Here is a 26,109-nt window from a genome sequence, read left to right as displayed (position 1 = left end):
CTTATGAATTGTGATATTCTGCATATTTCATGAGGATGGTACAGAATAATCTATTTTCTTCTGTATGAAGAAATTATAGAGTGATCTTTACTTAGTATGATCACTTGATATGAAATAAAGCCAGCAACTTTTATTACATATATAACTTTCAGAAACCATCATTTTGAAATGATTGCTCTGCACACGAGGTCAAGAATAAAAGCATATCCATTAATCATTTTCACAAAAACAAATAAATTGCTATCCAAATTTTACTATAAACTGTTGATGTCATCACTAATATCTGAAACCTAAAACCTGTAAATATGAATTTATATTTAAACTTTGCATGGTGTTTGGCTTCTTCCAGATGTTTAAAGCCTGTTTTTTCTCCCACCTCCATTTGCTGTAAATGTACCTCAACTAATCTTTCTGGGAAAATTACCTTCTATTTACATTCGTCCTCCCCAAATTATCATGTGTGTTTCCATCTGTTAAGTTTTTTTCCTTTGTTGTACTCTAGATATGAGAGTTTTTCTTTATCAGATGTGTTTCCAATTCGTTTGGGCTACTGTTCTATCAAGTCTTCAACAATGTAATAAGTGATTCCAAATTCTTACCATATTGGAGTAATACACTGCTATTTAAGTTTGGGATTTTTTTTGAGCTGACATACTTCCTGGCTACTGTTCAGTAATTTCAAGCCAAGTATTAATGGCTTGAATTGGTTATTCTTAACGGATATACTTGGAAAAATGAAAAAAGCTGCAGTAATGTATTGTTGTTCATGCCTGCCCTGATAACTACTTGATGTATCCACTCATTTTGCAGAAATTTGTGTGTTCTCTGTTTTTACATACTAGGCTGAGATTAAAATCTTTTTAATATTATTTCTCAAAATTCATATTTGAGATATGAACTTCAGTTTAGGTTGTTAAGTGGAAACTGATTAAATTGGTTGAGAATAAAAACAATAATACATCTTCTTTAATCTGTGTATTGATAAAGTAGGTATTACCTTAATCACTTGTTGGCTTAATATTTGTAATTCTTTTCCTTCTCCAACAAAATTGACGTTGCTTAAGGAGTTATTAGTTGTGATGTATTGAGATTAAAAGCCAACAGAGGACAAATTCCAAAAAAGCATAATCCTCTACAAATACCCTGGCTTCTTATATTTCTGTTATGAAATAATATTGTGTAGGGGTCATGTGCAAATGTCTAAGCTAAGTTGAAAGAAAAAGAGAACCTAGTTCTTTAAATAGAATCAAAGATTAGACTATCCACTACAAAATCCTTTAGTGAAGCCAGGTAAAGAAAGAAATCTTTGGGGGTTTTAATCACCAGAAGTGATCACGTTACTTTATTGCTTCATATAGAATCAATACTTAAGCATTGATTATGTTGTTGCAATTAAGGAGAAAATCTGTTTTCAGATCTTGATCTTTTAAGCTGTGAAGAACCTTTGCTCTTGTTCATGTTACTGTTTGAAGCTGCAGCTTAAGGTGTTCTAGTGTCTGTCCATCATCTTGCTTTGAATACACTCAGAATATAAGAACTTGTGAATTTAAAAGAATATAAAATATTGACGCATGAAAGAGTTGTCAAGATAACTTGAATGTGGAGATACAAGTGTGTCATGTTTTCTCTTCTCATACTAAGAGTCATCACAGAACAGTTTGGGTTGAAAGGGACCTTTAAAGGTCATCTAGTCCAAACCCTCTGCAGTGAGCAGGGACACGTACCACTAGCTAAGTTTGCACAGAGCCCCGTCCAACCTGGCCTTGAATGTTCCCAGGGATGGGGCATCTACCACTTCTCTGGGCAACCTGTTCCAGTGTCTCACCACCCTTATCGTTAAAACTTTTTTCCTTATCTCTAGTCTGAATCCACCCTGGTTTAGTTTAAGATCTTTTCCCTGTGTTCTATCTCAACAGGCCATGTAGAAAGTTTGTCTCCTCCTTTCTTATAATAAAGCCCTCTTTAATTGTTGAAGGGTTACAATGTCTCTCCAGAGCCTTCTCTTCTCCAGGCACCAACTCTCTTGGACTTGCTTTGTAGGAGAGGTGTTCCAGCCCTCATCAGTTATGTTATCTGCAAACTGCCTAAAAAGAACAAAACTTGAGGGGTGGCTGATAAGCTATCAGGTGATAAGTAGCTGTGTAATAACCTGTGTTCAAAAGGTCCACCTTCTCCTCTGCCATGCTGAAACCCCGTGCTTTCTGGAGGATAATGCACATCCAGTTTGGGAACCATGCTTCGTAGCACTGCTTTGTGTCTTCATTAGAACGACGGGCATCTGAACTGTGCTCATGTTCTTGTGGCCATGTTTGGCAGTGATCTCTAGGGGACCTAACAGAAGGTTAGCACCTTGGGGTGCTTTCAGAACTTTGCTTATATGCTGTTTTCAAAATTCTGGTTTTTATATCACCCTATATAAGTAAAGATTAATTGTAATATTCTGTATCTGATGCAAGTAAATGTTTATTAATTCTTCCCAGACTTGAATTTACCATTAATTTAGAAATTTTGAGGTGATCCCAACTTCATTAGTCCAAAGACTTGTTAGCAGTAGTTTGATAAAATCGTAGCAAATCTTTTTGAATTGTAACAATACAACATTTTTCTTTTTAGCTCCAAGGTTTAAGCCACAATGTTATTTTCACTTTGGATTCTCTCTTAAAAGGAGACTTGAAAGGTGTTAAAGGGGTAAGTGTTGAAAACTCACTTTTTATTTAGGGAAATGTTTTCAGGTTCACCTGTCTTGTGATTGTCTTCCATTCACCCATGAAATTATTTCTTATGTTGGCATCCATTAATATTCTGTATGTAGTCCAAAGAAAAAATTCAAAATTGATGTGACTGTGTTGCTTTTTATATTTTCATTGTAAATGCCTGTCTTAACATGCGCAGGAAAGCAATACTTTATGAGATTCAAAAATAGTGTTTTTTTCCAACTGCTGCCTGAAAATATTTAAAAGAAAACAGTATTTTTGTTGCTATTTGTAATTTGATAACTATAAAAGCAATATTTTTAAACGTTCCAAACAAATATTTTGTTTCCTAAGGACCTCAAAAAGCCTTTTGACAAAGCCTGGAAGGATTATGAAACCAAATTGTAAGTATTTTTCTCCCTGTCGTCCATCCCTGTCTGTCATTCCCCCTCCCTGCCCACTTTTCAATTAGTTTTTTTTCCTCTCCTGATCCCAAACTATGTACTGTATCAGTGGATGTAAATGTAAATATGAGCAAGGCATCTCTTCTGTGTGTATATCTTCTGAACTAATAGAAAATATTTTCATGTTTTCTGAAGTAGTGAAATGGCTGCCCAATGGTTCTTTAGTATAAAGATGATAATATTAAAAAACAAATGTTGTAAAGTGAATTGTGGAGATTTCAGATGGCATTTACACATTCTTATAACCATATACATAAAATCTATCAATAGTAAAAAAGACAAGATTTATATGTTGTATGGCAGAACTGTATGTTTTTGAGAGGCAAGAATTTTAGTGCAGTTGATGTGAATTCTAAAATATCTGTGGTTTAAAAAATATTTTCTTTCTATAATACCTGTCTTCTGTGGCTAAAGAACGATTTATAAAAATAGAAAGTTGTATCATAGATACAAAACTGTGAGTGGAATGCTTGAGAATGCTCTCAAGGAAGTGTTGGGCAGTTGCTTTGTCAGAATTCAAGAGCTCTCAGAAGCTAATTCATATTTTGTATCCCTTCACTTACTCCCCTTTTTAATCCTGTTATTAGCTTTGATTCATTTATATCTAGCCAGGAGGGGAAAAAAGCAATGAAGAAGAAAGTCAGGCCACTAAGAACTGCTGAAACATTTATTATTGGCATAATTTTCTTCCCTACATATGGTAAATTTTGCTTTCAAAATTCATTACAATATTAAATCCTTGTGAACCAACTGAACTGGAAATGAGTTTATTACTCATTTATAAATGAGATTATTAATAATCTAAGGCAAAAAGAGGATTCCTGTCCCAAAATTGCATCATCATACTCAGGTGAGCATTCAGATTTACATGCAGAATTAGTTTTTTGTTTTTTTTAGTTATTTACTACTTAGAGATTCTGCATATTTTGCAAAAATATTGAATAGGTTTTTTTATAGGCAGCATACTGGTTTCTTTTAAAAAAATTATTTATGCTTCTCAAATTGTTATAGGTAAGATCAAGGATATCTTTGCCAGCCTGTTTAACCCAAATGCCATTAAACAGAACTTAGGAAACAAAGCACGCTCACACATACACAATACATGGAATAATCTGTGGGTTTCTGTTCTGAATTTGGAAAGTTTACAGAAGGATGCCTGGGTGCCTTGTTACTGTATTTTTTTTCTTGTGAGCAAATTTCACTTGGGCTTAGTAAGACCAAGAGGGAGATGTCCCTCAAATTTTTTAGAGAACCACATTTCCCAGAATTATTTCAAGTCAATTTTAGAGGTGTGGTGCTGAAAAGTGCTTTTTTCTATGTGCAAGCATTATGCCTTTCTATAATTGAAGAAAAAAGCAGAGTTCAAAAATAAGTTTTTTACTTTTTCCTTTTTTCCTGGCAGGGAGTACCAGTCTAACAATCACACAGTACTTTATCACCTGTATTTCAGAAGTACAGCTTCAGTGTTTATTTTTCTCAAAAAGGCTTCTAGAGAAGAAAGATTATGTTTTTAAGAAAGAAATGAGAAAATTGTTTATTTTTTTCTACTCTGTCAGAAATGTAAGTTTGCTTACCAACAGAGTATCCAGTTAGTCTGCAGAATAGATACAGAAGGACAGTCACACTGTAAAGCTCTAATTAATGTCTCAGGATGGCCTCTTAGTTCCATATTTGCATTTCACTATTTCAGAATTTCAGTGTTGGCTTTCTCTGAATATGTAATGACTGGCAGTCATGTTGTTTAGCATAGGTGGTGAACTTTTATATGCTGCCTTATTGTTTTCCTTAACTCCTGCCTTATGAGCATGAAAAATATTTGATTGAGTTGTTCTGCCATTTTCTTGCCAAATCTGTAGTTTCTTATATGTATGCTTTACACTGCAGTGTATAGAGGTGAAGGCTATGGAGCACATCACATAGAAAGTGAGAGATTTCCCACCCTGAGTATCACACAAACTAGGGAAAAGATTTAAAGGATGAAAGGAAGGAAAAGGATGGAGAGCTTCATGATTCCATTACTTTGGGACACTTAAAAAAACAACAGAATTTGGTATCATAGATGAACTCATCTTCAGAATGGCTTCTTTAATATTTCTTGGCTTTTTTTTTTTTCCTAAATAATACTAGATCACATCATAGTAGAATAAATTCTCTAAAATGTTTTCTAATTAACATTTCAGTACAAAAATTGAAAAGGAGAAAAGAGAACATGCAAAACAGCATGGGATGATAAGAACTGAAATAACAGGAGCTGAGATAGCAGAGGAGATGGAGAAGGAAAGGCGGCTATTTCAGCTACAGATGTGTGAGGTAAGAAACAGGTTTCAGGTTTTAATTATGACACCATAACTTAAAAGTATCCTGTGGGCCTTACTTAAAGGTGGTGAAATCTACTTTGTTGTTTAATGGGGGTGGAGGGAGGAAATGATTTCAATGTCACATAGTACAGCAATATAAAGATAATTATTTCAGCAACTCTGTACAGAACTAGGCTTCCTTTTGTTTTATTACTTTTTTTGTTTTGTTTTGTTTTAGATTATTATACTAAGGTTTTGGGGCTGAAAATATCCTCTGGAAATATTTATTTTTTCAGGATTCTGGTTAAGAAGTTTGGGAAGTTTTGTTGATATCTATCTTCTAACATGCTTTCTGAAGACTTCTAAAATTTCTAATAAAGAGATAAATGATAGTGAAATGTTAGTTCCATAAAACTGCTTTTTATAATAATAGCTCTCTTCATTTTAGTGGTGATTAAGTTGCATAGTATTTATATTTTTAGATATGTCAGTAATTACTTCAGTAGCATTAAAAAAATGACCTCTTCAGACAACTGTAAAAGATTAAACTTTTTTCTGAATTTGTTTTATGTTTTGGAGTGTTTGAGGTTTTTTTAGGAATGGCCAGATAGACTGTTATCCTTTTTATATTTTGCTTAAATGTGGTGGACTGCATTCAGCACCCAGGTTAAACACAGAGATAATTAATCGAGCAAATGATGGTTTATTGATTGTAAACTGTTGAAGGTTGTAAGGCATGATTATCAAAATGTTTTTCACTGTCTATACAGTATCTTATTAAGGTTAATGAAATCAAGACAAAAAAAGGTGTGGACCTTCTGCAGAACCTGATTAAGTATTATCATGCACAATGCAAGTAAGTGCAATGCTTTTAAGCTTTAGTTACAATTTTCTTTTTTAAACAAGTCTTTGTTTCCCTTTGTTTTGGCTACATCAGGAATTTTTATCATAATCATAATCTGCCAGATGTCTTTGACTTCATCTTATTAGGCTGTAGTCTTTCAGCAGAGTATGAAAGTGAGTGGGGCGGGGGAGTGATGGAAAAGGAGGGTAAGGGAAAACCTTGCATGTTGCATACAAAATTAATTTTAGTTCCTGAGGCATAGATCTAGAATGTAATTTTAGAAGTCTCTTTTTTTATTCTATGTAATATTTTTTTAGTTTTTGATGTAAATTTTAAAACCATTGTGAAAGCCATCATTTTCTTTGAAATTCCTCGAGGTGAAACTGGTAAGATACGACCTTGTCATCAGTAGATGGCAAACATACAGGATCTTTTACTTGAGTTAAATACAGGAACAAGATTTTTAGAAATCACTAAAGAGAAACACATTGACTAACAGTGATAAAAACAAGCTAAGCTGTATTCTCCCTAATTTGATATTTGTTAAAGTTACATAGGCATATCTCCACTGCTGAAAGATAACTGTACTTTAAAACTACTTACTAGGAAGGAGTTTTTTCTTAGGGTGGTTATGAGGGTTTTTGGGTTATGCTGTTTTTCTACAAGACAGTCTACTTTGTGTTATGAATTATATGTATTCCTGATAAATGACAGGTATTTTTCATTATAGTTTCTTCCAAGATGGCTTGAAAACAGCTGATAAACTTAAACAATATATTGAAAAGTTGGCTGCTGACTTATATAATGTAAGTTTACTTACAAGTAGTTTAAAAATGAAAATATTTTGTTTATATGAATACATTTTAGATATGACCACAAGGATGTATATTTTATTTGTATCCTATAAATGAAAATTCTCTTCTTTGAAACTTTTAGTATAGCTAGACTGAGGGGAAAAAACATCCTGACTGTCTTAAACTTTGTATTCTGTTTTACAGTTATTAGGAAAAGTGGTTTTCGTTCAACTACTAGTTTAGTGTTGCATTAAAACTCACTTAAAGTGGGCATCTTTGAATCAGATTACATTATTAGCACCATTTTTATCTACCACTTTCATTTTTCAAAACCCAATGGCTTGATGACTGCACCACTGGTTTTAAATGAATTAAATTGTGATGTTCATTGAAGGCAAGTAAGTAATAATGTGGAATCAAAGCCCACTTGTCACCCAAGTACTTTTGTATTCTATAATCAGAATTACAATAATCCTGTTTGCTATTGTAGTTAGTGGCTAAATTAAACTGTGTTTTCATTCCTTAAGTCATCTGTGAAGCTTATTTGAGTTATTCAATTAATATTTCAGAGACCAATTTAATTGCGTTAGATATACTGAACCATTAAAGTGTAACAGAACAGAGCATGTGGTGTTGAACATTCATTTTAGCTTGTCAAGTAATTTATGCATAGAAGGTGAATACATAAGAATGGACTAGTCCAAGAAAATAAACTCAAATATTACAGAAACACAGAATAGTTGAGCTGTTTTTTCAGGACATCTAAAATGGTATATTGAAACACATAAAAAAATAAGTTGCATCCAGAGAGCATATAATAACAACCCCTTTCCATAGATAAAGCAGACACAGGATGAAGAAAAGAAACAACTTACTGCTCTCCGTGATTTGATAAAATCTTCTCTGCAGCTTGATCAGAAAGAGGTAAATAATTTAAACATGTTGTTCTTGGAGATAATGTGAATTTATAAATTCTGTATTCAGAAATTAGTTTAATGTTCAATTTGTGTAGTTACTATTTCAGAAGAGTTGGACTTGGAACATTATGACAAAACTAATATTTAGAATGTTCATCTACATATCAACAAACAGTAGTTTAGATTAATTTTCTGTTTAAATTTTATATATCAATATATATTCCTTTTCTGTGTGTGATTTTGTATTTTTTAAATGTACTATAAGAACAGTTGTTATGGATCAGATAAATACTTCATCTAGTCCAGTATTGTGTCCTTGACAATGAGTGTTGAGGAAAAAATGTAAAGGGATGGGATGCACACTTCTTTCTTATGTCCTGCCATCCTCCAGCCAGATTATGTTCAGGATTTTCCTGACCTGTGTCATCCTGAGTAGCAAGAAATGGAGGCTTGCCTTTATGTATGGTTTTCTGTATTACTATTCATCTGCTAACTCACATGTATTTTGTGATGTTGTTCTCCTTCCCAAACCCCTTTTATTAATGCTATATTGTAAGGAAGAATATTTGTACGTTAACCAGATAGCAGTGGTTGAGACAGGGCAGTTAAGAATACATCATCACTGGTATCAGAAGTGAAGGGGTAACATGCAATGTCTATTGCAGATGTGCTGGAATATTGCGTGAACCAGGAGAGAGGATATAATATATATCACAGATTTTATCAGAGATACTATTGTGACTTTTTCCATCTCATAGTGCCTGAGTCAGAAATACTAAATATCCTGTGGTGAAGCTGAGTGTAGGGTAAGGGGTGTCTTTCCTTTAGTAAAAGATGACTTACGTTCTGTTCAGTTTTCTTTTAGGTAGATAAAATGTTAGTAATTGCCAGATGTCTGCTCAGCTTATTAAATATTTATTATTAAATGTGAGTTGTTATTATAATTAAACATTAGACAGATGTCATTCTGCTGCATATGATTGGACAGTGTTGCTAATATCATAAGAATATGATATACTTAAGAATATAATTTGCAACCACATATACTGAGTCAGCCAGGTTTCCAACAGCAATCAGTCATGGATGTTCAGAGTAAAATGCAGGGCAATAAACACTGATACTTCTCTAGAATACCTTCTCATTAGTAGTTCAGCTGTCTTTGCAGTCTCTCCACCACCCTATGGATTTCCTCTTTGAATTCGTGCAGTTGATTTTTGAAGCAGTGTAAACAGTCAGCTTTTGCTACAGCTACGTCTTTCCCACCATTGCTACATGTTGTGTGGGAAAATCTTTTTCCTTTTATTTGTTTTGAACTTTTAGATCTGCATACCCTACTGAAGATGGAAGTGAATTCATGATAGCATCACTAGATCATTTCTGATTTTTTTTTTTTTCATCTAAGCTTTAACATTGATTTGCTTTTTGACTGGTTCTTAGTGCAGAGAAGGTGTGTAACATTTCATCAGCTGTAAAGCTATAGAACTGTATCATCCTCTCTGAATCTTAATAGTCGACTCACAGTATCTTACTTTTCCCCTCTGCATCACTTTGCATTTGTTTATGCTGATCTTCACCTGTCATTTATTGTCAGGTTACTCACTATCATGAGATCCTTGAGAAATTCTTCAGTCAGCCTTTCTTGGGTGTCCTGAATAATTTAATACCATCTAGCAAACTTTGACAGTTTACTGTTCACCCTTTTCCAGATTGTGTTAATGTTAGACACCATATGTGCTGGCACAGCTTTCTGTGAAACTCACTTGTTTGTTTCTTGCTTTTAACTTGTTAGCTCATCTGAGGACTTTTCCTCTTGTCCTGTAGCAGTGTAATTCTTGTCCTTTTATGAGGAACACTTAAGTACCCACTGAAAGTCCAAGTATGCTGTGTCAGTCTGATTTCTCATTTGTATCTACTGGTTCCATCAGAGAACTCCAGGAGACTTTTGAGACATAACCTTCTTATACAAAAGCTGCACTGATTTTTCCAGTATATAGAATAGTAAATGTAGTCTTGAAAGTAGTTTTCATTAATCTTCCTTACGTGGTATGAAGCTTACTAATCTTTACTTTCCTGGAATTGTTCTGGAACTTCTTCATAAATAGGACTTTAGTAGCAGGGGGCAAGTAAGTATTTTTCTGAGCTTTCATGTAATTTTGTAGGTAGTACATTGTGATTATGGCTACTGTGTGTAGATAAATGGCTTGAAGTGAGTAAATTATTTCAGCTGAAATGACAATTAAGGAATGATGGATGACTCATTCCTTACAGTGTGGTGGTGGTTTTTTTTCTTTTAAATACTTGCCTACGTGTGTTTTCGTAATCTAGTTATACATTATATAGCAGATAAACCTTGGCCAGAAGGCTGTTCCTCTTCCTGCATCTTTAATCCCATTGTTCTGAAGGACAAGACAACCTTACATCATACTGTACATGGTTTTTAGAATTTCTTTGTCACAAATGAGGATAGGAGCACTACAGAACACCTTTGAATAGATCCCAATTTATTGCAAGACTTTCCAGCTCTTTCTAGTACTCAGTTTTCACTTATCTCATACTCTGCAGTCTTTCCCAGTGTTCAGTTTTGTATTTGTTTCCTTCCATCTCCAGTGTGCATGTGGACCTACTGGATCTCTTCCACAATACTTAGAGCTTCCCATATATGTTTCATTTATAATCTCCCTAGTATTTCAGACACTCTGGATGTAACTCATGCTCGTTCTCCATCCTCACCCACAAAAGTTGAAAACAAGTGCATTAGATTTCAAGAGGTATTTGGAATAACTGTAAACTCTAAAGTTTTGTGAACAGATTCCAGAGAACCTTCTCATATACCTTTTTCTTCCACAAGCTGATTATCTGGGAAGCGAAGAAAAATACATCCTTTTATCCTGGCTGCTGCATATGTTGTTAAATTCAGAATACTTGGTCATCAGCCAGTTTTCAGAGATAAAGTAGGACAAATGTGTTGTTCTTTGGTGCCGTGTATTTGGCTGTGTACAGTACAAATCAAGCTTCAGAAGTTGTTTACAGTGTTATGAGGTAGAATAACTAAGTGAAATGCATGCTTGGTTTTTTGGTTACCTATAGTAAAAATCATTCTGTTTCGGTGGAAAATAACCTCATTTAAAATAACAAAATTTAACCAAGTCAAATTCTGAAACTTAGATACATGTTGTAATAATAGCTTCACAGGCCTCACCAAAGGAACTATGCAACTTTTCTGACTGTAATTATAGTACTGACAAATCCTAGGACTCTTGAAAAACTGTGTTGTATAGATGTATGATATCTATATAAAAAGTTATAAAAATAAAGTGTTTGGCTTGAGAATTGAAATTGTTTTAGAAGGAAAAGGAGCAATATTGTGATTCTCAGATATTCATGCAGATCATGAGAGAGAGAGAGATCTGCTATAATGAAAGAATCCTCTCTTTTGAATAAAACAACTGGTTGATCACATTGATGTTCAAGTGTCTCTTTCAAAAATCAACGTGAGGACTTTCACTCATGTGATTCTGCTACATTACATGAGTCAGAGTGTAATGATGCTGGCAGATATTGAGGAGCTTGATAAAACAGTGTCTCTGTTATGTAGGTATTCAGTGTTTTGATCCTGAAATAGCATGCCAGCATTCATTACTCCTTAATTAAGTGACAGTGAAGCTTGAAGGCACATGGCCTGAGTTTTAGCAGTCAGCTTTCCATCTTGTATATCTAAATCTTCAAGTACATAAAGCAGGGCTTTATTACTGTGACAGATGGCCTGCTTGGTTGTGATTAAGAATACATTTTCCCCCTTATATTAGTGCATTATAATCTCACCATTGGAAAATTCATGGATTAATGGAAGTATTGAAGAACGTGAAATGAGTGGGATTTTCTCTAGTGCATTTTTAAAGGTTCAGAAGTACTCTTGCCAAAAATTTGGCAGTTTGAAGCGATAAAATTGAGGCCCTGATTCTGTGTAGTTCTAAGTTTCTTTGACCTTTAGTGCAAGAAAAGGAAGTTGAAACTAGTGATTCCTGTCCAAATTTTAAATTCTGCCACCTTTAATTTCCTTGGAGTTGTCATTAGATAAATGAGACTTTCTACCCATCTCAGACAAACTTGCCGTCACAGATGATGGAAGAGATTCCTTCATGGCTGTTAAATCTATTAAAGCATTTAGGATCTTTTTGAATTTAAAATAATACATACGGAAAAATTGCTCTTCGGCACCCATACTTTTATTTGGGAAAAAACACTAAAGTACAAAGTGAGCTAACCTCGTTCCCTGCACTTTGAAGGTCTCGTAATGCAGCTCTTGTTCTACTGTTGCATGTATTTAAGGTGTTTATGTAGCATTATGGACATATGTAATGCTCTTACACATTTTGCTGACATACCTGTCCTTTCATCAGTGAAATGACTATTACTGTAATCTTTGCAATTACCTGATTCTTGGAAGTCCTGACCATCTTTGAATCTTGGGTTGTGCCGAAGCGCTGTAGCTTTGCTACGGGAAGCACCATTTACTGTGGCTCTGTTACAGGCAATGTCTCTTGTTGCCACTATATGGTCTTGCTATTGAGTTACAGCAGTTTCTGTTACTTTGTGCAAGGATTACCTGATTTTGTAAAATTATTATGGTTTAAAGCTTTGAGGAAGAATGTTTTAAGGGATACTGTTGTAATTTTATTTGTAAAGTATTGTATGTTGAAAAATGCTTATACCTTAAGAAGCTTAATTTTGAAGGAAACCAGGCCTTTAATACAGGCTTCTACTCCCTATTTTTATGTATATTAATTGTTACAAATGTAACTTAACAGCTTTAAGTTGAATATAGTCTTTAGAATCATGTTTTGTGTCTATTTTGTTAACTATTTCTATACTTCCTTTATTCATTTTGCCAAATCTTTATTTGATATGCTCTTTGGAACAGGAATTATGTCTCATTACATTCTTTCCTATGCTAACACCAATAGGACCCTAATTCCAACGGGGGTTTGAAATTTGCTTATAACAGATTATCTGCTTACTGTGATGGCATAACGCTGCCAACAGCACATGGCATATAGCAGCCTTCATACCGCTTCTCACCACAACTGCCTGTTTTAGCAAAGCACTTCTCTTTAAAATCCTGTGACAAATTTGTAATAAAATAAAACACAGTTGTAAGGACCATGAATAAGATAGGAGGGAGAAGTCTTCAATATTTATAGGTTGTGGTAATTGTAGCAAGCTGTGTGTTGAAAGAGAAAAGGTTGTTACTAAGGGAGTAATTGAACTTCTCATTCTTTTGATTTTTTTTTTTTTTTTTGGTGGGATTTTGTCAGATGTTTTGCAGATAATTGTTTCACAGCTACATTTAAAACTGTATCAACTTGTCCTTAATTAGACCTTTTTATATAGATCTGCAAAAATTAAAAGTTAACTTTGGGCCTGATCTTTTTCATGGAAATTCAGAATTAGCTCCATTTTGGTGGAGGATACAATATAGCTATCATTTTAGACAATTTAAATGTAATAAAGATTGGAAGACATGTAGTAAAATTTGATCCTATAATCATCCATCTTTCTTTTTGAATCCAATGTCATATATGCTAGATTGAACAGAATTTTATGATGCTTTGTTACTTGAGAAAAGGCACCAGTGTGCCTGAAGTAATTCTTGCTTTCTTTCTAGTAGTGTTGTTAGAAAGGGGAAAAATAGTTTTGTTAGATATGGGGGCTATAAAATTTATGTTCGAGGAACATGTTTTTTAAATAAAATAATAATTCTTGTTTTAAATTATTTGCTTTCTCTTTCCTCTATTGCTTTTGCCTTTCGTGATCGAAGTCTAGGAGAGTAAGTCAATGTTTTAATGAACTTTTGGGGATATTTTTTATTTTTTTTCTGATGTGCTTATGACAAGTTTATCCATTTCACTTAATTGTTTCACTAGATCAGGCCAAAAGTTATTTCAGTTGACTTCATTCACTAAAACTCATGAATTATATTTTTAATTGGATATTTTTAATTGGATAAAGAAGTGATTATTAGCATTTGGTTTTGTTTGTTTATATATATGTGTTTCTGTATCTATATGCATGCTGTAGTCTGTTGCACTTTTTAAATTTTATCTTAGTCTTTTATTCTTTGATTATAAGATTATGCAATATAAAATTTCTGTATTTAAAAAGTTATTCTTGAGATGCATATTTGCATCTATACTATACTTCAAATGCCTAATGAAGTAATTGAATCTTGAACATGCAGTTAGTTCAAGATCACATGATGTAAAAGCAACCTCTCCTATAGATGTAAAGCATGCATTAGGAATTTTCTCTTTTTTGTAACCTTTATTAATTTGTGAAGTTGTGATAGAGAAAATAATGTTAATAGTGTTTTCCTTTTCTTAGGATTCACAGAGCAGGCAAGGAGGATATAGTATGCATCAGCTTCAGGGGAATAAGGAATATGGCAGTGAGAAGAAAGGTTATCTTTTAAAGAAGAGTGATGGGTATGTTCTTGGAGCTCATAATACGTAGGGACAGCTGTTAGTATGTTCATGCACTGATTTTTGTTGTTTTCTACTGTGGGTGCTTAAGGCACATTTTCCTAATGCATGTGCCACAAGTACTCGGGAATTTCACAGTTCAAATCTGAACACAGATCTGAATTTAATATATTAAATATAAAAAGCATCACAAGCAATAATAAACAAAAAGTCATATTAAAAAGAAAGCTATTGTCTTAATAAGTCTCTAAAAGGTGATTAAGACCTGTCATAAATCTCCAAGTTACTTTTGATGAGGTAGTTAATAAAATTTTGACTGCATCTGTTTGTTGTTCAAGGCTAATCTTCTCACAGTGTTAATGAGATTAACATGTTTTGGAGTCATGTCTAGTTACTGAATTTGTTGTTTTTGATGTTCTCATGTAGGTTAAGGAAAGTATGGCAAAGAAGAAAGTGCACTGTTAAAAATGGAATTCTTACCATATCACATGCAACGGTAATTTTTTTTAATACCTTTTTATCAAAAAAATAAATTAATGGTATCCTTTCCTAGTGAATCTGTTGGTGTTAATCTACTATTTCAAAAAGCCACTTCTGCTTCCAACCACTGAAGTTCTGTGGATTGTCAGAAGTTGGGAGACTGATTTATGGAAGTATTGTTATACTTGGTCTGTTCACTAATGGGACCAGTGCTTCAGGTTAAACAGAGCAGTACACCTGTTCTTACTGTACCTTTCAGATACGGGATGTGATTCATCTGAATAAAATGAAGTGTAACTGAAGTGCATCAGAGCAAGATCCTGTAGACTCCTCTCTTAGCCACTGCAGACCTGGTCAGTGTAGTTGAAGGAGTCTGGGTAGATTTGGTCAGATGCCTTGTTGTAAACTTAGTTCTGGCTGTTGTCTATACTGGAAGACCAAAAACTACCTCATACATGTCTGCATTACAGATGTTTTATTCCTACATAGGATGTTCACTATTTTATACTTTTTAATGCCTACACATTCATTTTGTAAAAAATTTAAATTGTTCAACTAATCAGAGTGGGATAATGAGAATAAAGGCTGGTCTGAAATTAGTTTCAAAACTTCCTGTGGACTGTATGAAGTGAGCGATGTCTTTTTTAGCCATCTAAAACTTTTCTTCATTTTTTTTCCCCCACCTGATATACCTAATGAGAGTTGATTTAATACTCAAATGTATTTATCAATGGTTTGATAAGAAAATGGCAAATATATTGAACAGACTTTTCAATGAATACTTCAACTAGTTTTGCTCCTAAGGATTGTCATGGTATATCTGCAAAGCACATTATTTTTAAATAGTCAGGAAGAGTTGCCATGAAGATTTTAACTTTGTTTAGGTTTAGCAATCTGTCCATTCTGACAGACCAAGTCAACAAAGTCATGCTGGGCTCAAGCATTTTGAGGCTGTACATGTATGCATGCCCACACTTTAATATCATATGTACCCACTCCCCAGAAGGGAAAAACAGTCCTGAAACAAGACATTTTTTAAGTAAAATAAATTTTCTTTTTAGTCCAACAGGCAACCAGCTAAACTGAATTTATTGACCTGCCAGGTGAAGCCAAATGCTGAAGATAAGAAGTCTTTTGATCTAATATCACGTATGTAACAACTTTAGTACCATGTTGCATTATGTGGAATTTCTATAAAAACATCATCATAAGATACTTTGGGTAAAAATAAGGCTACAGTTCAAAATTTAGGGCTCTATCCAGATACCTGCATTGCCTTATGAGTGTTCAGATCTCTCTTGTTTTGAAGATGGGTTGAATGGACACATGAATAAAGAACCTTTTTTGTGTTTATGCATGGCATAGATACTGTTCATTTGTGAAAAGCCATGAAATGGAGAATATATGCTGTTCTCCTGAGTTCAGAGAGGCGTTTAACAGCTTAGTGGAACATTCATAAGCTGTATCCACCAGGAAATGGAAAAAAAATACATTGGCCTCATCCTCATTTTCTTTCATTGTCTGTTCTGCTTTTTGAGTACTGTTTGGGGGGGATGAGAAAGGCAAGGAGACCCTAGTTTCTCTTGCTCTGTTACCCTTCTTTTAAAATATGCTTTTGTTTGTCTAAAATTGGTAGTGACTTGTATTCTCAGCATTAAAGTTCCTGTGACTTCTTCCCTTCTTGCAATTTTGGTCTTGTATAGCAGGTATTTATATTCAGTCATATTTTAAAAACATTTTTGAAGTTTGTGAGTCAACTTACTGTTTTCAGTCTTTACATATATAGTATTAAACAACAAACAGTTCCAACATTCTATATTTACAGGGATGGTCTATGAAACCTTTGAATGTGTGGGATAATACCATATATCCATCGGTTAGTAAAAAGAAGTTTCTTAAGCCAAACAGAGGGAAAAATATATAATAGGAACAAATTAATTTTGTGATTTTCTGCTATTTATGTTTCAGACTTCACTTCAGAAGGGCAAAACTTGATTCATATACTTGTTTTTCTTTCATATTTCTAACCATAAGACATTTGAAATACATAAATTTGGTGTAAATTAAAATTCACAATTGCATCTTTCTCAGTATTTTTAAAAATTGTTTTCCAAAGCTATGAATAAAATATTAATGTTGCTGGTTAAGAGCAATTGCTCTTAAAGTCTTCAGTTGCCAAATAGGTTTTAGTAACAAATATTGTAGATACTTATTTATCATGTACCAAATAAAAAGTTGTATTTATTTATTTCAGATAACAGAACATACCACTTTCAAGCAGAAGATGAACAGGAATATGTAGCGTAAGAATATTTGCATTTTTTCAAATTTATTTTGCCAATAGAGATGTATAAAATCACATATAACAGTGGAAATTGTTTCTCAGTTAATGCAGAAGTAGTGCCTACTGTCTGTTTTTTCTGCTTCTGTGAATCTATAAACTATTCTGTGTCATGATACAGGGCTCTTTGAAAACCTTGTAACGTTAAAAACAAATCAAAACAAAAAAACAGCCCAACCAGCCAAAAACCCATTCAGAATTTGTATCCTGACAGCACATGCTTTGCGTGCAATCGCTTGGCATAATATAACAGATCAGGTTGTTAGGGTTCAAATGAAATATTTTAAAATTTTTCTTAAATCTTCTGTGTCAACCCTTTTTCGCAGCTCCTTCTTTTCTTCCTGATCCTACCTTTTCCTTTAAATTAAAAATAATCAATAGATAAAAGATGGCCATGTAACACATGGAAAATATTTACAGGTAATACATGTCTCCAACTGTAGGCCTAGAAATAAATAGTAAAGCTGTTCTCTTCAACATTTGTGTACTTCAGAATCCAGTAATGTGCTTCATTAATGCATGTTTCCAAGCAGCTTGTTTCCTTTAAAATAATTTTTCTTCCTGCTATATCAGGACAACTTATTTCCTGAGAACCATGTACCACTTCTTGTGCACCTCCTGAATATTGCTCTCAGTATCATCAAAAGTGCTGTGCAGAATGTATATCACCTGACAATTGAAGGAATAAAGTTACTAGTGAAGAGGGCAGCAAGCCTGAACCTTCCAGGCTGCCCCATTCCTCAGGACCATTGTGCTCTTTTGTTACATGTCTATATTGTAATGGAAGACTGTGTTGTTCCATGTGTATTTTAAAGGTGCCGGGAATGTTTGTAGGGTATTTCAGTTGTTAAGTAGTGGGGAGGCAATGGCATTGGCAGTTCAATGTTGGGAATCATGCAGCTATTTCCTTCCACAGTCTTCCCCAGCTTTATCTTGGCTCTTAAATAGCAAAGCTGACTTGCTAGTCACGCTTACTGCATTCCTTCTGGAATTTAATTATTACAGTAAGTTTCCTGGTGAAGGAGAAAATACCCTTAATTCTAAGCACTTGATGAGTCAGAAGTTTTTGTGCCTCTGCCATAAATTAGTTTTTACTGTATTTGTTGGTTTAAGAGATGAGGTTTGGTTGGTTGAGTTTTGTTTTTTTTTTTTTTTGTCTTAACACATGAGCAAGGTAGGGGGAGAATACATTAGTAAGTTAATTTTTCTGATTGGCAGGTTGGTAAATTTAGTTTAGCTGCCTGCCTGTTGGAATGTTTTGGAATTCTCAGCTGATTTTGTTTCCCGTTAGAACTGTAGTTCCCATTTGTTTACCACTAAAGTCTGTTTTATTACTTTGTTGTAGTTTAACCCCAGCTGGCAACTAAACACTCACTTCTCCCGTTGCCCTTGTGGGATGGGGAGGAGGCTCAGGGGGCAAAAAAAGTAAAACTCATGGATTGAACTAAGAACATTTTAATAATTGAAATAAAGTAAAATATAACAATAATAAAAATTATAACAGTAATAATAATAATAGTAATGAAAAGCAAAATAACAAAAAGAGGGGTAAATAAAACCCAAGACAAGTGACAGTTGCTCACCACCCAGTGACCAGTGCCCAGCCAGTCCCCTCAGCTGCAATTGCCCCCTCCTGGCCAACTCCCCCCAGTTTATACACGGAGCATGACATCCTACGGTATGGAATAGCCCTTTGGCTAGTTCGGGTCAGCTCTCCTGGCCATGCTCCCTCCCAGCTTCTTGTGCACCTGCTCACTGGCAGAGCATGGGAAACTGAAAAATCCTTACCTTAAGATAAGCACTGCTCAGCAACAACTGAAACATTGGTGTGTTATCAACATTATTCTCATACTAAATCCAAAACACAGCACTACATACTACTAGGAAGAAAATTAACTCTGTCTGAGCTGAAATCAGGACATATTTTAAAGTCCAGTGCTGAGAAAATAACTTGTACTGGAATATTTTCATATTGCTGCAAGTTTAAAAAGCTAAGAGACATTAATTGCATCCAAGTGTTGGAATGCATGCAGACAAACTGATAGATGCTATCTTGCCTGTATTTTGTGTGTATTGGCACTGTAATCGACCAGCAAAAAGGCGTTGTAATGCTACTCAGACAGGTGTTCTGTTTCAGAAATTACTTAAGTGACCCAAATAATGGTATGTACTTTGAGATGCACACGGAAACTTAGTCTTTTTTCTTTAGGAAAATCTGCAATATCTTTAGTTAATTGAAGTTCGTGAACCAGAATGACTGTTACTGTGTTGATGAGAAACTACAGTATAACCAAATGTTCTGTTTTTCTTGTGCAGCCACAGAGCAGGTTTTAAATAGCTTTAATATCTTAAGGTGTTATGCAAGCATCACTCTTTGACTTCCAACCTTACTGTTTTAAGAGCATTCTGGAAGAACTGTGATCTAGCTCCTTGATTAGAGTTATCATACTCTTGTTCCAGTTTCCACTTGTATATTTGTGCCGCTCTCTTGACCCTTTCCTCTCCATCTTGTGTTTTGTCCACTGAATTTTAGTGCTGCCTCTGTCTTTTTTCCTTTGTGCACCAATTGAAAAATAAATGCGTAGATTTTTCAAATCGCTTCCTTCCAGACTCGTATCTAGGGAGAAAAATGCAAGATGCATTTCTTTATACTCTAGTTTAACTGACCTTGAATAATTTTCCTAGTGATCATTTTAAACTGCTTCCATAAATAAATCCTCAAACTAATTAAAAATAATAATAATTTTAAAAAGCAGATGGTTTAACATAAAAATCATGGAAGTCTACATTCTGTTATAGGTTTATTACTGCTTCCCTTCAAACATTTCCTTTAGTCCAGAGCATTTCATGATTTTATTTTTTTTTATCTTGCCAGCTGTCTGTTGACCTTTACTGCTTGACTGTCCTTTGAAATTCTCAGCAGCTTATTAATTTCTCTAGTAGATAAAGTACAATGTATGCAGAGGGGTTGAAGTGTGTCTATGTATGTGTGTATATATGTAATGTGTAGAAGTAACCTCAGGTCATTAAAATATAACCACATTATTATTATTTATTTATTTTTTTTACATACGCAATAATAGATACTTTCTGCGTTTTGCTAATTGTGGATAGGGCCAAACACGCTCTAGACATAACCTTTTAGGGTTTTTTATAATCTGTTTTTGAAAATCAAGAATATATCCATTTCTGTAATAAATGCCTGGATTATAAACAAAGCTAGATTCAGAAATTTTGCCGTGAAGAAACACACAACTAACTTTAGTCTAGTGTTTAGCATTTTTTACTTTGAGAAGACTGAACTGGAAGATCTATTGCTTCTTCCATACAAAAAAGTTGTTTCTGAATATTTGAAAAATATTATACTATTCGTGTTCAGTTTATGAATTTACCTGTAAACAACGTTGTGATAGCGATTGTTAGAAGAGACAGAGATTTTTATTTTTTTTTTTTATTACAAACCAAGAAAAACTATTAGACTGGTTGTTATTTGGAGGGGGGGGGGGCTCTTATTAGCTTAGAAATACTGAAGAAAAATTAAGAGGAATCTGAGTGAGTGTCTAGTCCACTTGAGATTAATGAATACATCTGTATCCTTCATTGGATTCAGAAGTCACCCGTGATGCCAGATTTTTGTTTAGCCTCATGAGATTTTTCAAAACTAGGAGTCTTCAGTAAACAGAATGATTTAAAGGATTTTAAGAAACTGCTGAGATCCAGAAAAAGTGTAGCAAAAGATTGAACAACCTGTCTCATTACATTAGGTAGAAGACAAAGCAATTCTGTGAGACTGAGTAATTTTTAAATTATTTGAAAGAACACTACAAAGTATTACCAGAAGCTTTTTGACTGTTAGCTTGACACTGGTGGTATTGTGAAATAGAGCAAATGAATTTTTTAAAAAAGGAAGGACAAACCCCCCCCAAACTAGTACAGATAAGAAAAAGAGGAAGAACAGCTGTCATAAGGCACTTTTAAAAACTATTGGCATTGAATTAATATACTCTTATTTAATGATTTGAGTTGTTTATTTTTGAGTGTACAGCCTTCCAGGGAGGCTGGGCGGCTAACTGGGAACTTCCTGCATAGATGGCATCAGTCATTAAGAATGTGTCTGTTATCGTGCTCATGTTAAATGGGCCTTGGTGCTGCTGACTGGGAAGAGCTGACACTGTGGTGCCTCTTGTTCTGCCTGTCCCACAGAGGACACCACTGACAGGCAGCTCTGGACAGTGGGTTCCTTCTAGCTGAGGAAACGCAACCAAATAAACTGTACGAGCAGTAACTTCAGAAACTCGTAATATGGAAATCTGTGTCACACTAACAGCTGGCTCAGTCATGTTGTGTTTGTTTTAATTGCCTCTAATAATTTTTTAATTGTTACTGCATAATTGAGTTTTATTCAAATTCTGCCTTCTTAACAAACTGATCAAATTGTAACCCTGAAAGAGATTGTCAACAAATGTCAGAATAGATGTTGTCTGTCTGAGTTTAATGATTGTTTTACTCCATGTGTTTAACCAAACATTACTAGAATATTAGAAGCAAAACACTGCTGCCTCTTATTCTCTTAATGACATTGGATTCCATCAGAAAAATTGCAGACGAATGCCATCTAGTGTGGGTTCTTATACTTTATCATATAACTAGAGAGATATTTCATGTTAATATATTGGTTTTGGCATGTTGACTGTGAAATAAATTTGATTTCAGATCTTTCAATTTCTCTTTTATTTTTAAGGTTGCTTATTCAATAATTTTTAAAGGTGGTTTTTTTTTAAGTACAAGTTCCAAGATTATTCTCTGCATATAAAAATTTTTAAAACTCTGTATGAAGTACATAATATACAGTGCTTATATAGCAGTTCAGGCTCTGAATCTGTATTGCAAGATTGTATACATAAATTTCCCCTCTGAAATTCTTTAAAGTTTATCTTTGCATTATTATTTCAGTGAGAAATTCTGAATTTCAGTCTGAAGTTATCTCTGCTTTAGATGACTGTAGCCATTTTAGCACATTAGGAAATTGTAAACAGGAAATGGATTGAGGATGCTTCCAGTTTAAAATATTTGTGTGTATATAAAAAAAAAAAGGGTCTTTCCAGTAGATCTAAAAACAAGTGAAATCACTACCTGAGAGGATTTTTTTAACTTGCTCTTTTTCTAAATCAGGCAACAGTGCATCTGCAATGTGCTTGTCCTTAGTGTAACTGCTTTCCCCTCTTCCATATGTAGGGCAGCAGCCACTGGGAGGTTTATTTGTTTTTACTTAAAACATTATTGTGTAAAGAAAAAATTTCAGAGTGGTTGGGAGGTTGGAAACTAGTGCCTGAAATATTAAGAGTCTTGATTTGTTGCAGTTAACAGTTGCTCTTCAAATTTTGTGTTGGCTATCAATATCATTACTCTGCTGTCATCTTCTCTTCCTTAGCCCATTTGTTGCCATGGCAATTTTCATTAATTTGGACATTATGGTCTGGCTCTGATTAGTGCACTGAGACCTGCATTTTGAAAGACAACTAGATATCAACCCATTGAAAAATGTGCCTTCTGTCTCCTCTGTGAAGAGATGCACACTGGAGAAAGTAGTGGTTATAATTTTTTTTCTTTAACAATGGGATAGACTTCAGGAAGATCTTGGGCGCAGCTACTTTAAAAGCCAGTTTACGTTGACAGGAGCTTAATTGCACCCTTCCTCCTCCACAGCTTCTGCTTATTCGAGGAACCTGAGAACTGTACTGCTTTGGCTTTAAAAGTGTTCACCAAAGGGAATTTAGAATTAAGACTTTTTATCTTTTTTCTTTTCTCATTCTTACTTACCTTTTCTCAATTCTTTCCTTTCTGTGTCTCACATTTTTCCCCACACAGTCTTTCCCACAATAATTCACCATATTCCCACTAATATTTTGTTCCTGGTAAGCTTTCTACAGTTTATAGATGAACTTGTATTTTCAAATGCAGATCTTCATTAAGGTCTTTATCTTGTGCTAGATGGATATCAGTATTGACTAACAGCAAAGAAGAAGCATTAAATATGGCATTCCGTGGAGAGCAGAGCACAGGGGAAAACAGTTTAGAGGATCTGACAAAAGCCATTATTGATGACATACAGAGATTACCCGGAAATGAAGTCTGTTGTGATTGTGGCTCACCAGGTATCTCAATTTGTTAATGTCATCAACTTCTTGTTGGGAGCAAAGTAATTTCTTTAAAGACGTGTTTGTAGAGTGCAAAGTAATTTTCTAAGTGATGTGTTGATCAGTCTTCAACCTGTTTTTAAAAGAACAAATATAACTTTCATACGTTAGTTCCTTTGAATTCACTAAAATATTTTTGTGTGTTGTCTGTGCTTACTTCCAGCAGTTCAAGCCCCTCTGGAGTTTGAACTGTTCTTGTTGCACTGTCTCTAGATGCTTGTTGCACTTGAATGGAAGTTGCTTGGCATCACTGATCCTGTGCATGCTACTAAGTAGAAGTGAGTAATGCTTAGACAATGATTGTGGAAAAATTGACCTGGCCAGGATCCTACTCTGTGGTTTTATCTTGGCATGAGACTACTGGAATTGCAGTATCAAAAATATTCAGAGGTAGAATAAGTAGTCTTATGCAAACAATGAGACCCAGAGTTGGAATCCTATCAGATAATATCTTCAGAAGTGCAGAGTTACAGGTCAGTTGTATGTTGCTTCGATCTTGAAAAGAGTGAACTTGGCATAGAACTACTGAATCAATGTGGTAGTTAGCAGCTGTTACAGCTTTCACATCTAAAGATACACTTCAAGAAGGTGGTATTCATTTGGAACTGAGTAGATAGTATGTACCTTGAAAGTGCTTGCTGATGCAGAACTGATACAAATAAGAAATATCTAGATAAAAATAAAAAGTGAATACAACTATGTCAAATCCTGGAATTGGTTCATTCAGTTATTTCATGTTATTCTGCAGAAACTTTGGATTACAGTTCTCATTCACAATTTAATTTTTAGTGAAGTTTTAAGCTTCACTCCTACACCCTAGCTTGCTGCTTTAGAAATCTTGACTTAATGCTTTATCAGTTACTACTTAAGATCAAGGAAGAGACTAATTTGAAGACATGTATGTATACAAAATAATGTCTGGAGCTTTTTCTTTTCTTTAAAAACTGGTCTTGCTTCTTTTGTAGCATTCATAGTATAAGATCTATTTGAATATTACATGCAGATCTCCATGACAACAATTATTCTTTTGCTGGACTAGCCAGTGTTCCTTAAATTTTCTACAACATATTACTATTTTATATACTGGAAAATGCTATGGTTAATCTTTTTTGACAAAAGATGATTTAAAGTTTTGGAAGCAAAAAAAAAAAACTTCAGAGGTTGCCAGCAGTGGAATTTAGTTCTGTTCCTTATAAAAACAGGAAACAGAAGCCTTATTTTCTTTCTATGAGAAACAAAATCCTAAATATATTCCAATACAGTCATTCAGTATGGATTTATAAATCTAAAATCAGTGCCTTTGGGACTGTCCTTAAATCTGCAAAACTTAATACCATTGATAGAAATTTCTGGTTAAATTTGCCTTGCAATTTGGAGAAAAGTATGGAATATTCTTAGTTTATTTCCACTTGTTAAAACATTAAATGAGGAATCATTTCAGAATACCTAGGGATTTCTTATCACCATTGAAAACCTTTTCTTGGACTTTGATTAAATATTTTGTTTTTCAATTTTACAGATCCAACGTGGCTATCAACTAATTTGGGCATTTTAACCTGCATTGAGTGTTCTGGAATACACAGAGAAATGGGTGTCCATATTTCTCGAATCCAGTCTTTGGAATTAGACAAATTAGGAACGTCTGAACTCTTGGTAAATTTCATTAATTTAGATTTTTTTTTTTTAGTCAAATATTGACCTGTATATAGGAAACATTCAGGTGTGTAATTCAGTTAATTTTTTTAAGTTAAGGGTTTTTCAGAATGTCTTTTTGGTATTTTTGTACCTATCTTATGGGAGGGTTTTTACTACTATGTATTATAATTTGACCACTTGTCACTTCTCATGTTCATTTGCTGAGGTTTTGTAGAATGAATATTGACATCCACAGTGTATAGTGCCATCAGAATGTTGCCTGTTATTAGCTGATCTTGACCCTAAATCAGGACAATCTGCAATCTCATGTGATTGAAAAAAAATGAAAGCTAATTTAACTTGACAAGTGAGAATGACCATTACTAATTTTGACTGAAAAATTTGGATGAATCTTTTAATTTGATGGAAGAAACCCTGTAACATTAAAGTTATGGAAAGAGTTTCATATCGCAGAATCACAGAATCAGCTAGGTTGGAAAGGACCTTGAAGACCATCCAGTCCAACCCTTAATCTAACACTGGCAGTTCCCAACTACACCAGATCCCTCAGCGCTATGTCGACCCGACTCTTAAACCCCTCCAGGGATGGGGACTCCACCACCTGCCTGGGCAGCCCATTCCAACACCCAACAACCCGTTCTGAAAAGAAATGCTTCCTAATATTCAGTCTAAACCTTCCCTGGTGCAACCTGAGGCCATCCCCTCTTGTCACTTATTACTTGGTTAAAGAGACTCATCCCCAGCTCTCTGCACCTTCCTTTCAGGGAGCTGTAGAGGGCGATGAGGTCTCCCCTCAGCCTCCTCTTCTCCAGACTGAACCCCCCCAGTTCCCTCAGCCTCTCCCCGTACGACCTGTGCTCCAGACCCTGCACCAGCTCCGTTGCCCTTCTCTGGACACACTCGAGTCATTCAATGTCCTTTTTGTAGTGAGGGGCCCAAAACTGAAC

General features: G+C 34.5%; 1 protein-coding gene across 5 annotated transcripts in view; it reads left to right on the top strand.

The window, feature by feature from the left end:
- The window catches only part of ASAP1 (ArfGAP with SH3 domain, ankyrin repeat and PH domain 1), a 121,650-nt gene that overhangs the window by 56,707 nt on the left and 38,834 nt on the right, over nt 1-26,109 (top strand). For 3 of the 5 annotated variants that reach the window (XM_026843772.1, XM_026843768.1, XM_026843769.1), the window contains exons 4-16: nt 2,614-2,688; nt 3,048-3,097; nt 5,338-5,467; nt 6,225-6,310; nt 7,029-7,104; nt 7,930-8,016; nt 13,828-13,836; nt 14,391-14,491; nt 14,915-14,984; nt 16,030-16,117; nt 17,223-17,271; nt 23,301-23,464; nt 25,026-25,159. In XM_026843772.1, the coding sequence (XP_026699573.1) occupies nt 2,614-2,688; nt 3,048-3,097; nt 5,338-5,467; nt 6,225-6,310; nt 7,029-7,104; nt 7,930-8,016; nt 13,828-13,836; nt 14,391-14,491; nt 14,915-14,984; nt 16,030-16,117; nt 17,223-17,271; nt 23,301-23,464; nt 25,026-25,159 (1,119 nt within the window). The remainder of the gene's footprint in view (nt 1-2,613; nt 2,689-3,047; nt 3,098-5,337; nt 5,468-6,224; nt 6,311-7,028; nt 7,105-7,929; nt 8,017-13,827; nt 13,837-14,390; nt 14,492-14,914; nt 14,985-16,029; nt 16,118-17,222; nt 17,272-23,300; nt 23,465-25,025; nt 25,160-26,109) is intronic. The other 2 variants (XM_026843773.1, XM_026843771.1) reach the window with 1 other exon arrangement.

This window comes from Athene cunicularia, assembly GCF_003259725.1.
Source record: "Athene cunicularia isolate RWA chromosome 2 unlocalized genomic scaffold, athCun1 chr2_part1, whole genome shotgun sequence".
Classification (NCBI taxonomy): domain Eukaryota; kingdom Metazoa; phylum Chordata; class Aves; order Strigiformes; family Strigidae; genus Athene; species Athene cunicularia.
This window is presented reverse-complemented; position numbering and strand designations above follow the sequence as displayed.